General features: G+C 46.4%; 1 protein-coding gene across 1 annotated transcript in view; it reads right to left on the bottom strand.

Annotated features, from left to right (window-relative positions):
* Window positions 1–4,312: 4,312 nt before the first annotated feature.
* TMEM132C (transmembrane protein 132C) overlaps window positions 4,313–18,211 on the bottom strand; it is a 445,343-nt gene continuing 431,444 nt past the window's right edge. Inside the window, exons 7-9 of the mRNA XM_043902097.1 lie at window positions 17,210–17,483; window positions 15,149–15,340; window positions 4,313–7,654 (exon numbers count right to left, since the gene is read on the bottom strand). Coding sequence (XP_043758032.1) covers window positions 6,470–7,654; window positions 15,149–15,340; window positions 17,210–17,483 — 1,651 coding nt within the window. The 3' untranslated portion in view covers window positions 4,313–6,469. The remainder of the gene's footprint in view (window positions 7,655–15,148; window positions 15,341–17,209; window positions 17,484–18,211) is intronic.

Here is an 18,211-nt window from a genome sequence, read left to right as displayed (position 1 = left end):
GTGCGGACTTCTCACTGTGGTGGCTTTTCTTGTCTCTGAGCATGGGCTTCTAGGGCGCGAGACCTTCAGTGGCTGTTGGCACATGGGTTTAGCTTTCCTGAGGCAGGTAGGATCCTCCCGGACCAGAGATGGGACCCGAGTCCCTGCACAGGCAAGCAGATTCTTAACCACTGAGCCACTAGGCAAGTCCAGAAGAGCTCTTCTGTGAGAGCAAGTCCTTCATCACCATCATAGAAAGCCGGCTACTCACTGATGCAAGCTGGCCAACCTCAGTTCCTTTCAACTCGTCTTCCAGGTTTGCCCTCGGGGGAAAGTTGTAAAGTGCAGCTTCCTTTTGGAAAGTGCAGCGGAGGCTGCGCACTTGAAACAAATGGTACTCTCGTTCAAAGGAGAGCTGAAGCTTTTCCTCCAGGTGGGAGCATATAGATGAGCAACAATTGGGCTGGATTGTAGTCCTCAGTCTCCCCCTCCCCCGAGGGGTCCTCTTCTGCAGCCCACAGTCTGTTCTACCCACTTGGGAGCCTGATCACCTCCAATCGAGGGCTGTGGAAACTTTCCTGTTAATTATACTTAAGAATCAATATTTGCACTTTGATCTCAACCGTGGAAGAAAAAAGAAATGTGAGGGCAAAAACATTAGGAGGACATTAGCAAAGCTCCAACAGGGGTGAACTGGGTCATTTCTACAAATGATTTACAGTACTCTTGGGCTACTTTTAAAATCAGAAAGATAATTTAAAAGTCATATTGATAATGATATACTTTCAAAATATGAATAGAACTATGGAAAATTATGTCCATTATTTGGAAAAAACACTGAAACATGAGATATTAATTTTTATCTAGGAGGAGGGACCAAAGGCCTTTTTATTTATTTATTTCTTCTACTTTTCTTCATTTTCTGGATTTTGTGTCATGACCCTGAATTACTCTTTTTGGCAGTTTTATTACATTCTTAACACAAGAAAACATACATGAAGCTTGTATTAGTGTAATAACTAAGACCACAGTCTTTGGAGACATGACCTTGGGTTTGAACCCTGGCTCTGCTAGTCCCAGTCTTGACCTTGAGAAGAATGGTCTGAGTCTGTTTCCTCATCTCTAATATTGGGGGAGGGGTAACACACCTGCCTCGGAGAGGCATTGTAAATGAATAACAACATACACTTTAGGATGTCTAACACTGAGTCTGCCCCAGACTTATTAAATGTAGTCTCATTATTATTATCCTTGTAGTTATTGTTAATATTATTAAATTACTGTCATAACATATTATTGACACTAATAAAGAATTAATGCTAATAAATATTATAGTTGGCCCTCCAACAACATGGGTTTGAAATGCGAGGGTCCACTTGTATATGATTTTTCCAATAGTGAATGCTACAGTCTTGAAAGATCCATGGTTGTTGTTTAGTCGCCAAGTTGTGTTCAGCTCTATGTGACCCCATGAATTGCAGCACGCCAGGCTTCCCTGTCTTTCACTATCTCCCAAAGTTTGCTCAAATTCATGTCCATTGAATTGGTGATGCCATCCAACCATCTCATCCTCTGTCATCCCCTTCTTCTCCTGCCCTCAATCTTTCCCAGCATCAGGGTCTTTTCCAATGAGTCAGCTCTTTGCATCAGGTGGCCAAAGTATTGGAGCTTCAGCTTCAGCATCAGTCCTTCCAGTGAATATTCAGGGTTGATTTCCTTTAGGATTGACAGGCGGGTTGAATCTACTGATTGGATAAGGAGGAATCATGGCTAAGGAGGGCAGAGTATAAGCTATACTTGGATTTTTCACTTCAGGGAGGGTCAGTGCCCTAATCCCCGAGTTGTGTAGGGTTACTTGTAATATTAAGATCTATTCACATATGAGGGCTTTCCTAGTGGCTCAGTAGTAAAGAACATGCCTGAAATGCAGGAGACACAAGTTTGATCCTCAGGTCAGGAAGATCCCTTAGAGAAGGAAATGGCAACCCACTCCATTATTCTTGCCTGGGAAATCCCATTGATAGAGGAGCCTGGTGCGCTATAGTCCATGGGGGTCACAAAGAGTGGGACATAACTTAGAGAATAAACAGCAAAAACAATTCACATATGAGAAAGGACAGCTTCTTTTTTCAGTCTTGTGTTCTGAGACACCATCAGTTTGGCTGGAGTCTACAGATGAGTGTGGACGAGCTGATGGGAACGTAAGAGCAATGGGGTGAAGGCGCTGCCCCCCTCCCCCTGCCCCTTGCCATTCTGGGCCATAACTGCCTCCCTCTGCAGCACATGGAAGTCTTGTTAATGATCCATCCTTGGTGTACTGCTCAGGGCCAGGCACACAGCAGGTGCTCAGCAAATGTGTGAGAAATGAATCATGGGACCAACATGCAAGAGCCACGCCACCTTTGTTCTACTTGATCATTTTAACAGGAAGGAAGAACTACAGCCTATCTGGACGGTCTTGCTCTTGTTTTGTCCATCTCCTAGTCTGACAGGCTCACATCACTGTAAAATAGCAGCACCTATTTGAGATGGCACACACCCATCTCACCTGTGACCTTATTCACAGCAGAGAGCTGACACCCATCCAGGGCAGTCAATCAGCGGTCAGACACCTACAGACTCATTTGGTGGGGTCACAGGCTCATGTCTCAAGGGCTTGGCAGGTGGGGCAGTGCTGTTACTCAGCCAGGAAGGGGAGTAGACACCCTTGATGACTGTCCTACTTTGTTTCAGAGTCTGGCAATACTGGAGCTGTGTCCCTCCCTAGCTGCAGTCATATTTGAGTCTTACATTTGCAATAAAAGAGACATTTGACGCCATGAGACCCTGATCACCTGAAATGATCAACAGAAAATTTTTAATGATTGTTGGAGTCACTAATGTAGACCAGGGTAGCCAAGCACTCCATTTATTCTGGTGAGATTCCAGTTTTAAAACCAGAACGGTTCCAGGGGCAATGGGATCCGTTGGCCCCACAGTGAACTCTTAGCTCTTCTGGCACCCTGAGGGGTGCTCCCTGAGGGAAGTGCTCCCTGAGGGAAGAAGTTGCCATCCATCCTCATCGACTCGGGTGCTCAGAACCTGGGTCACTCAGTTGAACTGAGTGGACCACAAAGGTATCTGCCCAAGGCCAGCAGCTGGCCCTTTCAGAGTGTTAACTTGGGGCAGAAATGAAGCAACTAGCATTAGAGTCAACCACGGACCTCTTTCTCTTTATGTAAAGCCTGAATTTTTTAAAGCAAAACATCAGCTAGTTAGGTAGACAGCTTGATTTAGGAGCGGATGTGGTTCCCACACAAAGGTCTTGCAGGGTTTTCTTTTGCTGCCTATGTACAGGCACACCGAGGGAGCATAGAACTTATCTGGTGCCTCAATTAAGAAATAGTCACAACATATTAATTCCACTGGCTTCTCACAGACTCCCCCATAATGATATAGACACCAGCCCCCGAGCCCAGGCAAATCCATACAGACAGAGAGTAGATTAGTGGTTGCCTGGGGCTGAGAATTTGGTTCTGGGCAAATGGGAAGTGAATCTAATGAGTATGGAGCTTCTTTTGGGGATGACGAAAATTTTCTAAAATTGATGTGATGCCACTCTGTGAATATACTAAAAACCATTGTGTACTCTAAATGAGTCCATTTCATGTTACTTGAATTATGTCAAAATAAAGCTGTTATTAGTATGGAGTTTTCTCAAAAAACTGAAAATAGAGCTACCCTATAACCTAGCTATTCCACTCCTGGCTTTATATCTGCAAAACACAGAAAAACTAATTCAAAAAGATGAGTGAACCCCAATGTTCATAGTAGCATTACTTATAATTGCTAAAATATGCACACAACCTAAGTATTCATCAACAGATGAATGGATGAATAAGATGTGGATAAATGGATAAAGTATATATGGAATACTACCCAGAGATGAAAAAGGTTGAAATTTTGCCACCTGCAATAACATAGATGGATTTGGAGGGTATTATGCTTAGTGAAATAAGTTAGACGGACAGATACTGTATGATGTCACTTATATGTGGAATCTAAAAAGCACAACAAACCAGTGAATAAAACAAAAAAGAAGCAGACTTGGAGAGAACAATCTAGTAGTTACCAGTGGGGAGAGGGAAGTGGGAAGGGGTAATATAGAGGGAGGGGATTAGGAGGTACAAACTATTGGGTATAAATAAGCTATAAAGATATATTCTACAACACCAGGGAATGTAGCCAATATTTTGTAATAGTTGCAGATGGAAAGTAATCTTTAAAAGTTATTCAAACTTTTTTAAAAATTGAAAAATAAAACAGCTATTAAAAAATACCTCATCTTCAACCAAAAAATTCTCTTCTCTCAACCAGCCAACAGCCACCACAATCCCACAGAAACTTCAAGCAACAACAAATGCAAAACCAATCAAAATAAAAGTACACCTTTTCCCCAGATGAGAGCTTCAACAGTTTCCCATTTGATGTCAAGGCTCTCTTTCATGTTTGATGTAAATTGGAAGTTCACAAGCGTGGCACCTCTGACCAACAGTATCAGCATCACTCAGGAACTCTTGAGGAATGTACATTTTCCCCTGGTGAACCTAAGCACACTCACTTGAGAACCCCTGGTGTAGATGACAGCGGACAGATGACTGAATGTTTCCCTTATGAGGAATTACTGTGGCTCAGCCAAGAAACCAAGAGGAAAACAAGCCAACAAACAGAGTATTGTTTTCCTTCCTGCCTAGCAGACAGGTTTATTTCTTCAACACGTTGTACATTTGATGGGGAGAAGTCGTAATAGGAGTTAAGTGAAATAAGAGACAGCCCACAAGACACGGACTTGTCAAGCCACAGAAAATGTTTTAATGACAATTGGCATCACAGGTATAAATAAATAGCTCCTTTTTACTGTCTATAGTATGTGCTAAAAATATCCTTTGAAAAGGTCCAGCCTAGGTTATGAGGCTTCCAGGACCCTTTCTTAGCTATTACTTTTAGTAATTAAAAAACAAAAACAAAAACAGGAAGCAACCCCAGTAGCTGCAGGCACCGCTACGTTGAGAGGATCACGTGACCGCCTGGAGTCTTCCTTGCCAGCATCTGCAGGCAGACGGGACTCTGAGGGTTTATGACCCTAGTTTCTCTCTGCCTCACAGGCTTCACTTTGTGTGTGCTAAATCGCTTCAGTTGTGTCCGACTCTCTGTGACCCAATGGACCATAGCTTGCCAGGCTCCACTGTCCATGGGATCACGCTTCACTTTGGATGAATGCATTTTGCAATGTGCTGCTACACAATTAGGCTGTTAAAAAAACACATTTGATTGACAATCTAACATAGATTTTTGTCTTTTCCCTTTATGCTGGAATGCCCTGCCCAACAAAGTAAGAAAAACAACAGAAAAGCCCTCCAACAGTTGTTTGATCCCTGTTCATTTCATGGTATCAGCGTGTCTTGGGTTAGGTCTGCCCTTGGAGGTTGGTGCTGATTACTGGTGTGGATGGTTTCCAGCTTGTGGCTCTGACCTCATCTTCCTCTGACAGAAGCATCCCTAGGGCACTGCTGATGGAGTCACTGAGGGGTCAGGGGTCCCTGGCTGGGCTCTGGGTAACTGGCCTCTGCCACTGTCCCACCCACTGCGTTTGGCCCTGTGGAGGGTGAAGGTGACCTTCCCCCATCCCCCAAAAGGCTCTAAGAACTCTCTCTAATTGTAGAAACCCCAACAGATATCAACAAGGCTGGAGGGATAAAGCAAAGCATCAAACATAATACTTAAAGAATGGATTAACTGACGTTTCTAAAAATTTATCTGCTGTATAGGAATATAACTTGTTTAATTTAGGAAAATATACCATTTGATCCTCAGGAATAAACATTAAACATAAATCAAATGGAAATCTAAGGCACAAAAAGAAAAAAAAAAGAAGGGGAAAAAAAGAGAATATGGAAAAAGAAAAGATTATTAAGTAAAGATGTAAAAATCTTCAAGTCTATCCCAACAGACAACCCATATTCAGAAATGTCTCCTCCCCAAGCCCAGGGTGACAGTCAAAGGCTGTCCTTGGAAAAAGAAAACTGAATTAAAATGGAAAATGTCTCTAAGCAGGCCCTAGTTTTATATTTTCGATCCTTTATTAGAAATATAAACATGATTACTTCTGTCTCTTTTTATTTGTCTCTTTTTTTTTTTTTTTTTGCATTTTTTTAAACAAATACTTTTTGGTAGCTTGTCTGGGTTATATTTTGACTCATAAAATAACCTTCCTAATTTGGCCTTGTGCAGTTAAAATGTCTCCATCAGCTCCTTTCCCAGAGTTTTTTCTGCCGGCTTGAGAAAGTCTGCCATCATCAACTTTTGATCACAAAACTGTCCCTTCCCGGCTTCAGAACTTCCAACTATGAATAGTTTTGAAGACGGGCCCCAAAGAGTCCTTGTTGAGCCCCAGATCTACTGTGGAGCTAGAAGAAGGGCGTCCAGGCGCTGGTCCTTCGACCAGAGGGCCTTACACTTTGTCCTTGAACTTCTCCAGATAGTCTCTGAGTTCTTTGGGGGCACCCACGCCCACGTCCTGGCATACCCATTTGATGTCCTCCTCGGTCCCGCCTAGGATGGAGTTGACGGTGGGGCAGCCGTCGTCGGCGGGGATGGTGGTGAAGGTGGTGAATTTCACCTTTTTCCTCTTGGAGGTGGGCGAGTGCAGGGGCTCGTGTTTCTGGTCCCTGCCCTGCTTGCCCCCCGAGTCGGCCGGCCTGGGGATCTGGCTCTGCCCCTGCTTTTGGGAACCTCCGTTGAGCAGGAGGCGGTTGCTCTCCTCGAAGCCCCCCGGCCCACGGTCTATGACGGTCGTGTGCTCGTCCTGCGGCGGAGACCCATCGCCCACGTTCTCCAGGAGCTCCGCCTCGTTGCCCAGCCACACCCAGTCATGCGAGTGGGTCACGGAGGCCTGGCCTTCCAGGGGCACCTGCTTGTGCCTGTACTTGAGGGCGAAGGTGGCGCAATTGATGAGGAAGACGAGGATGGCCAGGCAGAAGACCCCCAGGAGGGCATACATGCCGATCTCCAGATCGCTCAGGCCGCGGGGAGTCTGCACCAGGTCGCCGGCCCCGCGCCCGCCCCCCGCCTGGGGCAGGTCCACCTGCGCCGGGAAGTTGGCAAAGTCGATGGGGATGGTCTGCAGCTGGCCCTCCCCCGCCAGCCGGCCCCCGTCCAGCCGGCTGTTCTTGCCCACCTTGTTGTCCAGCAGCGACTTGGCCGTGGGGTTGCCCCGCCGGAGGACCCCTTCCTCGCGCTCCGCGGAGGAGCTGCCGTAGAAGGGTCCTTCCTGGGCCTTCTGGCGCCGGTCGCTGGCGTGGTTCTTGATCTCAGCCTCCTCGTAGTCCACGCCGGGGCTGGAGTCGGCGTCGTTCTGGCCGAACTTGACCCTGATGCTCCCCACACCTACGGCCAGGACGCTCTTCCGTTTGGATTTCTGGCAGGCCTCTGCGATGGTCAGATCCACTCGGACCAAGGGTCCCTGGCCTTCGCCTTCGGCCATCACAGTGGGCCACCTGGGCAAGCGGGCCTGGGGGACGGACACAATGGCCTCGTCCAGGGAGGTGGCTGTCAGGGTGAAGTCCTTGGTGTCGTAGATGTCCAGGGGCGTCACGGAGCCATCACTGAACTGGAGCCAAGTGCTGACCACAGCTTCCTGTGGGGAGAGAGGCAGTTAGAAAATCCACGGGGGATGGGAGGAGGTGAGAATGGGGGAGACCCTTCTTCTCTTAGGATCCTGCATCCTGCCCCTACCCCTACCAATCCTAGAGGAGAACCCAAAGACTCAGGGGCAGGACTTAAAATCCAGACCTAAAAAAAAAAAAAATCCAGACCTGGTGGTTGATGAAGCTGGGGGAAAAAACATCCAGGGTTTATATCAAGATCTGAGAGTCAGCTTAACTGAAACAAGAACAAACGCAGATAGGCAATAACAGCGCCGGCATAATCCTTACCGGGGGAAAAGACCCCATAAAAAGCCCTCACTGAATTAAGGCTCCATTGCATTTATTAGGGAAGACTTCACTTGAGCGTGTCCTTGGAGCCTTCGCATTTCCTGCCCCTCACTCTGATGTACCACCTTTCCCTCTCATCAGGACCCTTGTGATGACATTGAGTCCAGTGTATTCCATTCTCTGCATAATCCATGGTAATCTTTCCATCTCAAGATCCTTAATCACCACTGCAAAGTCCCTTTTGATACAAAAGGTGACTTATTCACAGGGTCTAGGAACTAGACGTGGCAGTCTTTGGTGTACCGTTATTCTACCTACCATGGGGGTGATGGTAGCTAAGATGTCCATAGTGAGTCCTGGGTACCAGCCACTGTTCTAAGTCATTTTCATTGGCAACTCGTTTAATCTTCCCATCAATATACAAAGTAGATACTATTATCCATATTTCTGCAGGTGAGTAGATTGAAACACGGCAGGGACCCGAGGCTCGCCCAAGTTTGCAGAGCTAACTGACAGAATTGGGGTTGAGTCCAGGCAGTTTGCTTGAGTCTTAACCATGGTTGCTAGTTAAAAGTTTCCCGGCTGCCTTTGACTCTGAGGTCACTGACCAGGCCAGGGACTACAGGAGACAATTGTGTTGTGTCTGGAATTCTTCCCAGTCCTCTAAGAACAGGCACTGAGTGGCCCAATTTTCATTCATCTGATCATTCCAGGGACATGTATTAAAAGCCTCTTCTGTGTCAGGCCACGTGCCAGTCACTGAATAGTCTTTAGAGAGAAAACTGACAGATACTAAACAATACACAGTGGTTTAACTAATGAGAACCTACTGTGTAGCTCAGGGAGCTCTCCTCAGTGCTCTGTGGTGACCTAAACGGGAAGGAAATCCAAAAGAGCGGGGATGTATGTACACATACGGCTGACTCACTTTGCTCTACAGCTGAAACTAACACAGCATTGTAAAGCAACTAAATTCCAATAAAAATTAATTAAAAAAAAAAAAAGCAATACACAGCTGTTTATCATGGCAGGCTGGGATGTTTCCTGGAGCTGGGCTGGGATGTTAGTTCTGCATAAGTTTGATGTGCTAAGTTTTACTTTCAATGTTTGGTTTAATGACAGGGAGAAGGGAAGGTGATTGGAGATCAGGAGAGAGATGTGTGGGCTCTGGCTGTGAAATGACTAGGATCACTCCGACTGGACAGTCTACTGGATGTTACGAAGGAGAAGCAAGAAGCAGAGTAGGGAAGGAAAGGGGCAGTGATCTTGTGGTTGGGAAGAGCTAATGGACTCTAAGGGGTCTGCTATGGATAAAGGATCCAGTGTTTCTTCGAATCCTGGCCGCTGGACCCCATGACAAAAGGCAGAGAGTTTGAAGTGAGAGTTTTGAACTAAATGCATAGATCCACTGTTTCCCTGGGAACATCTTTCTTTAAACCAATTCTTCTGGGCCTCAGTTTCCCCCGATTGAAAGTGGGAATGTGAATACAGTAAGTCCCCTACATAAAAACAAATTCAGTCCCAAGAGTGAATTTGTTCATAAGTCCAACAAAGTTAGCCTAGGTACCCAACAAACACAATTGGCTATATACTACTGTACTGTGGTAGGTTTATAATGCTTTTCACACAAATAACACATAAAAAGCAAACAAACACAAAAAATAAGCATTTTTAACTTTACAGTACAGCAACTTGAAAAGTACAGTACAGTATCAGCTACATCACTGTTGCTTTTACACTTGCTTCCAGACGTCCTGGGCTTGAAATAAAGATACTACACTTCTATACTTTATACAGTACTGCACAGTAAAGTACACAAAAGCATAACCCCTTGTAGAGGAGGCGCACACGTGACAATGGACACCAGACACACGAACTAAGTTATGTGATTGCACATGCAAACACAGGTTTGCATCTTTGAAAGTTTAAAACTTGAAGCTTCACGTGCAGGGGACCTAAAGTACCTAAAGGTTCTGAGATGAACATCTACTTGGCCCATCCAGTTTTCATTCCTCCTTTCTGATGGGAGCTAGGACACTAATTTTCCTTTCAGACCCATGTCTCTCCTCCATTCCAAGTCCAAGGAGCATGGGTGGGATGGATCCCACCCTTCCAGTTCCAGAAGTGGGCATGTGACCAAGTTCTGGCCAATCACAACACTCCACTCCTCGGCTCCCAGTGATTGGCTCAGGAAGGAGCACATGATCCAAACCAGCCAATGGGATGTGATCTCTGGGCTCTTGCTGAAATTAGAGAAGAATTTTATTTCCTCTGTGACTACTGAGTTGGGATGCAAGCCTGGAATGGGGAGTGGCCCTCCTGCACCACCTAAGTGGTTGCAATCTTAAGCAAGCTGCTGGAATCTGAGGCCAGCACAGGAGAGAGAAAGTTGACATAGTGAGAGAGAAAGACTCTTAAGAGAATGTCACAACAACAGAGAATGTCATACTCAACAGATGACTGAGTATAAACTAGTTAAAAACTAGGTAAAAAATACAAATAAGAGATGCAAATTCCTAGGAATCAGAAATTAAAAAGAAGACATATTACAGTGATACACATAGGTAACTGTTACTGAGATTGCTTGAGGGGTTGTAGAACTATTCAGAAGACCCACCAGCCAGTGGCTGCGATGTTGATACCCACCTGGGCAAGTGTCCGAAGGGCATGAGACCTTTAACATAAAGCTAGGATTCCTCTCCACACAGGGAGATGAGAAAACCTACCCACTGGGCCAGAGACACAGCAACGATGCTCGTTTCTGCTCTGACCACTGGGTGGGAAAATGTCTCCCTGGAAATCAGAACCCCACCCCTTCCCCATAACTGAGTATGGTGTCTGAAATTATACCATCTGATGTTGCAGGAGCTGCAAGCAAAGATATTAATTGAGGCTAGACTCATACACATGCAAAAAAAATGTACAAGAATTTCTCAGGAACCACATAGAGCAAAGCGACCATGGCTCAAGATGTGCCCATGAAAACAAAAGAAAAATCAATCCCTAGGAAAGAAGGCTCAACCATGAGAGAGAATCATAAAAAATTCACATATAAATATCAGAAGACAAAGATTCGAGATAACAGAACAATAAAAATATAACAAACCAATAACAAAAACTAGCCAATGAAAGACAATCATTAAAGGGAGTTAAAAAGAGTAGAAACTACTCTGAAAGAGTGGGAATGACTGGACAAAGAACAGGGAGCTATGGAAAGAATCAAACAGAACTTTCAGATATGAAAAATCTTCTGGTTGAAATTCATTACTCAGTCTGAATAGCAGATTAGACATGGTTGAGGAGAGAATTAGTTACTGGGAATCAGTTACTGGGAAACTGAGTCAAGAAATTCACCCAGAATGTAACCTCAGGAATATAAATTGATGAAGCATGGGAAAGGATGGTTGAAAGAAATGATGAAAAGAATGACCAACAGTCTTCTGTTAAGAGTTACAGAAGGAAGGAATATGGGAGAACTTCAAAAGTCAAAGAAATAATGGCTGGACAGTTTCCAGAATTGAGGACAAGTGCCAATAATAAAGACGAAGGTTCCTGAGGACTTCCTTGGTGGTCCAAACTCTGCCTTCCAATGCATGGTGTGTGGGTTCTCTCCCTGGTAGGGGAATTAAGATCCCACATGCTAAGGGGTGCAGCCAAAACGTTTCTTTTTTTTTTTTTAATAAATAAAACTTGTTTTAAAAAAGAGCATTTCATTTAAAAAAATGGAGGTTTACTTATTTATTATTTTGGCTATGCAGCTTGGCCTGTGGGATCTTAGTTCCCCAACCAGGGATTGAACTCGTGTCCCCTTCAGTGAAAGTGCAGAGTCTTAATCTCTGGACCACCAGAGAAGTCCTTAAAAATGAAAGTTTCTGTTGACACCACTGGAGCATCTGGATCTAGCTTTACCTGAAGATGCAAATGCTTGGACATGAACTGATAAACTCTTACATCTGTCTCGGCCAGCCTGAGTTAGGTCTCTATCACTTGTGATGGAAAGCCCAGACTAACACCAGCTTCCTGTTAGGAGTGAGTGAAGATGTACCTGAAATCTAAAGATGGTGTGTGCTTGCTATTGGCATCTGCCCATTGCCCCACAAAACCTGCCTGCTCGACTTTTGGCTGTCAAACTTGCAAGGTGGTCTTGCCAAGGAGCATCCTAACCTCTGGAACCCATGTGGTCATGCCCACAGCTGGAAGTGCTGAAAAATGAACACCCTCCAGAAGCAGTCCTCCACTAAGGGCTGATGGGAAGGGTGATAAATATCCCAGCTTCCTTGCCCCTTAGGTATAATGATGCTTCAGTCTTTTCTACACTGGCTGATTGTTTCCCAGGAGATCCAGGCTCCAGTAGCCCACAGTGGTGGCTGAGTTGGGAATACACTTTTCTTTTTTTAAACTTTATATCTTATATTGGAGTACAGTCAACTAACAGTGTTGTGATAGTTTCAGGTGGGCAGCAAAGGGACTCAGCCATACATATACATGTATCCATTCTCCCCTAAACTCCCCTCCCATCCAGGCTACCACGTAACATTGAGGAGAGTTCCCTGTGCTATACAGTAAGTCCTTGTTGGTTATCCATTTTAAATATAGCAATGGGTACATGTTCATCCCAAACTCCTTAACTATTCCTTCCCCCATCCTTCCCCCTGGCAACCGTAAGTTCAGGGTACACACTCTTTTGGCTGCCTTTCCTTCCTCCTTTCCCTCACGTCCAGACTCCCTTCTAGGGTTCCCTTCACTGCCCAAATGAAGTCCTGGCATGCAGATCTTTATCTCATGCTCAGCTTCTGGGGGAATCAAAGTTAAGACACGACTGGCTCAGGAATTTTGTTTCCTGCCCACCTCTCCTTTAGCTTCATCAACTGAGAAATCACACCATTGGACAGACCCCCTTCTAAAGCCTCAGCTGAATGCATTCATGCTGCGGGAGACCTCATTTCTCTTTACTATTCTAGCTTTCTTCAGAACTAATAGGGCACGGGGAAGTATAATACGATTGCCCTCATATTCATGGCAAACCTTTTGAATTTCAAAGTTGGAAATATCAAGAACAAGAGGCCAGCCTTCCACACTCCAAGGACTGAGATAAAACACTGTTAACCCACTGCGCCAGTTCATCTTGGCTGACTTTTCATCTAGAGTTCATTTTTCTTCACCAACTCGAGATGGCGAACGAACTTAACATCAAACAACCCCCCCCGAACAGCAGACAATCTGAATTAAGCCCTCAGAACACTGCAGGCTTGCCAGCATCCATCTCCATCAGCCCTGCTGTGTGACTGAGACCAAGTCTTTCCATTAGCTCATGACAGTGAGGTTGGAACATAGGGGTTGTCTGGGGAGAAGCCAGCACATTTCCCTAAAGATGAGAAATTCTGAAATACTTAAAATAACACACGTCCGGGCATGATTTAGAGCGCCTATTCTTTCAAGAGTCATGTCTGCAAATTGAATGAACTCCATCCATAAATTCCCGTAGGCAGCGCCGGGGCCCTCCAATTACCATCAGCCGATGAAGACAGATGGGTGATGCTGGAAGCTGATGGGTGGCCTTGCTCCACGCCAGGGAGGTGGCAATGCCAATCGTCCCCTAATTAATTACCAGTTCTCGGCAAATAGCTTCATGCCTTCTGTTTTGTCTCCCCACTTTCCTCCTCTGCTCCTTCTAAACCAGCTAACACCATGCCAGTGTCCTGTCCCCAGGAGAGGTGAGCGGAGGTGCCAGCACTGTGAGCTGGATGTGAATGAGAACCCCCACAGGTCCCTGCTGGTGATGCTCTGGAACAAAGCCAGATGGTTGTTCAGTTGCTAAGTCATGTGTCTTTGTGACCCCATAGACTGCAGCACACCAGAATCCTCTGTCCTTCGCTATCTCCTGGAGTTTGTTCAAATTCATGTCCATCGAGTCAATGATGCCATCCAACCATCTCATCCTCTGTTGTCCCCTTCTCCTCCTGCCCTCAATCTTTCCCAGGATCAGGGTCTTTTCCAGTGAGTCAGCTCTTCGCATCAGGTGGCCAAAGTATTGGAGCCTCACCTTCTGCAACAGTCCTTCCAATGAATATTCAGGACTGATTTCCTTTAGGATTGACTGGTTGGATATCTTTGCTGTCCAAGGGACCCTCAAGAGTCCTCTCCAGCACCATAGTTGGAAAGCATCAATTCTTCAGCGCTCAGCCTTCTCACATGCATACATGACTGCAGGAAAAACCATAGCTTTGACCAGATGGACCTTTGTCGGCAAAGTAATGCTTCTGCTTTTTAATATGCTGTCTAGGTTTGTCATAGCTTTTCTTCCAAAGAACAAGTATCTTTCAATTTCATGGCTGCAGTCTCCATCCGCAGTGATTTTGGAGCCCAAGAAAATAAAGTCTCTCACTGTTCCTACTTTCCCCCCTTCTATTTGGAGGTCCCTGCTGGTGATAGTCTGGAACAATGCCACGTAGCAACAGCTGAATTTCTGGAATGGTCCACCCTACTCCTTGGAACCTGAGAACGTGATGAGATGTCACTCTTATGATGTCATAGGCACAGGTGAAGTTAGGGAGAGCTGCCTAGCTGAGCTGGGTGGGTATGCTGTAATCATAAAAGCCTTTGGAAGCAGAAGAGCTTTTCTGGGTGGTGACAGAGGGAAATTCAGAGGTTGCAGGCATGAGAAGGACTCGATGCACTGTTAATGGTTTTGAAGATGGTTCAGGGTGTGGGCAGAGAGAAGGAAGTGGAGACAGGCTCCCAGCCAGCAGCAACAAACCTAGGAAACCTCAGGCATTCAACTGCACAGAGCTGGATTCCGCCAACCACACCAGTGAGAGAGGAAGTGGATTCGTCCCCAGAGCATCCTGATAAGATGCTCCGCTCTCAGCCTGTGGACCCCAGAGCATGGCACTCCGCTGAGCCCACCTGGATTCCCGAGCCACAGAACTGTGAACGACAGTGGGTGTTATCTTAAGCGGCTGGATTTCTCAGAGTTAGCTGCCTAGATGGTTTGTCCACCTCTGGGCACTGGGTACCACTCTTCTAGTTCATCACAGACCCTATTACTTGGACCACAAAGCCAGGTGGATTTTACATAGCCAACATCATTTCCTTCTGGAACGTGGTTTGGCTACCCTGCCCCCATCCCTCCCGCCTCCCTTCCCTTTGGCTAGATCAGGTGTGACCCTGCTCCCTTCTGGCATCCGGGCCCCTACCTGTTTAGGGGTCCGCAGCAGCTCCTCAGCTGTGGCCACAGCCGTGATAGCCCTGCTGTTCTCTGTGCTGGGGTGGAGGGTGACAGACAGCCCAGCCACGAGCTGGATGGCCAGGTCTGACACCGCGACTTTGTCATCCAACACGGTGACTGTCTTCTCAGCCAGGATGGAGTCAGACAGAGGGGACAGCACCTGGGGGATGGGCAGACACAGACCAATCCATCACATCTGTTTCTGGAAGGATGTTGGAACCCTTCCCAGCTGTGCTTTGTCCATCCCTACAGAATACAGTGGGGAGGAGCCACAACTTCTCTCTATATATTACCCCGTGTCATGTGAGAATCAGATAAAGTCACTCTTCCCTGCGACACTTTAGCTCTAAACTTGACATAAATATTAAAATCCATTCTGTCTTTGAAAGGAAATGACCCTCCCCATTTTAGATGAAGCCTCTTTGCATACTGCACAAACTGGTCAACCATACGTGGCAATCCTACTGGCTGGACTCATGAAGAGTTGTACACAAACCCGGACTCTGTTCAGCCTGACTCCCATCCTAAGTGAATTAGGCAATCAATTGGGGAACTGAATAATAGACAGTCTAGTCTCCCCTCCAACCCCCGGTACAATGTGTCCTCCACTGAAGTCCTCCACTTTCTGCCTCATTTGTTGTTGTTTAGTCACTAGTTCCTGTCCAACTCTTTTATGAACCCATGGACTATAGCCTGCCAGACTCCTCTGTCCCTGGGATTCTCCAGGTAAGAATACTGGAGTGGGTGGCCACCTTCTTCTCCAGGGGATCTTCCTGACCCAGGCATCCAATCCACCTCTCCTGCATTGGCAAGTGGATTCTTTACCACTAGCACCACCTGGGATGCCCTTCTGCTTTGTCTCATATACCAAATGTTGGACTTGGGATGTCCGGATGAAATGGCAGAAATGTATCAATCTTTCCCACCTGGGGTGGTTGTGAAAGGATCCAGAATGACATTTCAAAAAGGTGGAGTCACATACACTATTATACATAAGACAGATAACCACCAAGGACCTACTATACCGCACAGGGAACTCTGCTCAGTATTCTGTGATAACCTATATGAGAAAAGAGCCTAACAAAGGAAAGATATATGTATATGTGTAACTAAATCACTTTGCTGTAACACCTAGAACTAACACAACACTGTAGATCAAACTATATTTCAGTAAAATTAAACAAAAAAAAACCCTCCACAAAAGGTGGAGTCAGTAGTGTGGGACTTGATGGGTTGAATAAAAGGCCTTCTGTGCCCCACCATCTGTCCTGAAATTCCACCTTTCTATACATTTCCTTGAGCAAAAGAGACAGCAGGATTTTGAAGAGTTGGTTGAATGACTACATGACAGAATGACAGGCTGACTTAGGAAAAGAAGGGAGGAAAGGAAGAAAGGAATGCATCCTACCTTGGCCACTGGCCCAAGTATTGCGGAGTGGGGAGCAGGTTCTTTCTAAGAGGGTGTAGGAGGTGCGGATTTGGAGAGGGGGCACTGGGGGTGGAGAAGCAGAGGCGGGGTGGGTTGGGGTGGGGGTGGTGGGAATGAAGGATGCAGCGGAGAATGGGGTCACAGAGGGTGCTAAGGGGCGCTGTCACCACCTTCTCGTTTCTGTTTGGAAGGAGGTTGGCACTCAAAGGGGTTTCCCTGGTGACTCAGGCAGTAAAGAATCTGCCTGCAATGCAGAAGACCCAACTTTGATCCCTGTGTCAGGGAGATCCCCTGGAGAAGGAAATGGCAATCCACTCCAGTATTCTTGACTGGAGAATTCCATGGACAGAGGGGCCTGGTGGGCTTCAGTCCATGGGGTCACAAAGACTTGGACACAACTGAACAACTATCGTTTTCACTTCACTTTACCTGGGACTCAAAGAGCTGGTCCAGGCTCACCTTGTGTTGTCCACAGGATGCCATCACAAGCAGCAGGAATTGGCCATGAGGACCCACCCCTGCTAGCAAACCACCTCCTTCCAAGGCTGGGTACCACACTCAGTGATGGGCGTGCAGAGGTTCCCGGCTCCAGCTTCCTACCTGGATGGTCGTCATGCCAACCTCCCGCCCGACCAGGATCCTGCTGTCCTGGAGAGTGGCCACGTGTGGTTCCTCCAGCTTCATGAAGTCAGCAACCAGGTGGGTGATGTCAAATTGCCAGTCGGGACTGAGCAGGTGGCTCGGCTGGCCCCAGGGGCCAGCCCCCTCGGACACAAACTGGGTGAGGACCCGCACCATGGCGTGCTGGTACTGGAGGGCGCAGCCCCGGCCCCGCCGCTCCTCCTCGTCCTCATCCTCACTGTCTCGTGTGGGCCTGATGGGGAAGGAGAGGAGGCTCTCGGGTCAGGGGATGGAATTCATGATGCTCTGGAGTTGCAAAGCAGATACCTCCCCATCAATTGCCAAGAGATAGCATCCCAGGCAGGAGACTCAGGACCACACAGAAGCACCAGCTCTTTTTTAAACAATGCAAAGAAGCTTTATGGTACTTGCTGAAGGAGGAAGGTAAGACTTAATTGAGAAGGAAAGATAAACATCTCTCTCCCCGTAACAGCATGACCCAAAGAATTTCCCCATATCCCATCTCCTGTATATGTAGCCCACAAAACACTCTCTCTCTCTCAGGCATCTGTTGACAAATAAAAGATGCAAGAGTTAATATTTATTAATACTAAAGATATACCACTAAGGTCCATGAAGCAGCTGAGAACCACGTGTGGCTATTTACAATTTAATTTAAATGAAGAAAATTAAGCAAATCCAAACATTACATTTCTCAGTCACTCCATAACCCCTTGCGCTAGTGGCTACTGTATTGGATACTGTGGTTCTAGAACATGCCACTACTGTAGGAAGGTCTATTTGTCAAAGTGGTATGATGCTCTGGAGATGTGCCCATGCTAAGATCTTCATGGATGGACTCAACACTATGAGGCAAAACTGTAATTATTCTTATGTCCAGATGAGGAAACTGAGTCAGAGATGTTGGGTGGCCAGCCCAAACTCACAAAGCTAGAAAGCAGCCAAGCTTGGATTTGAAAC

Source organism: Cervus elaphus, chromosome 5 (genome assembly GCF_910594005.1).
Source record: "Cervus elaphus chromosome 5, mCerEla1.1, whole genome shotgun sequence".
NCBI classification, from domain to species: domain Eukaryota; kingdom Metazoa; phylum Chordata; class Mammalia; order Artiodactyla; family Cervidae; genus Cervus; species Cervus elaphus.
This window is presented reverse-complemented; position numbering and strand designations above follow the sequence as displayed.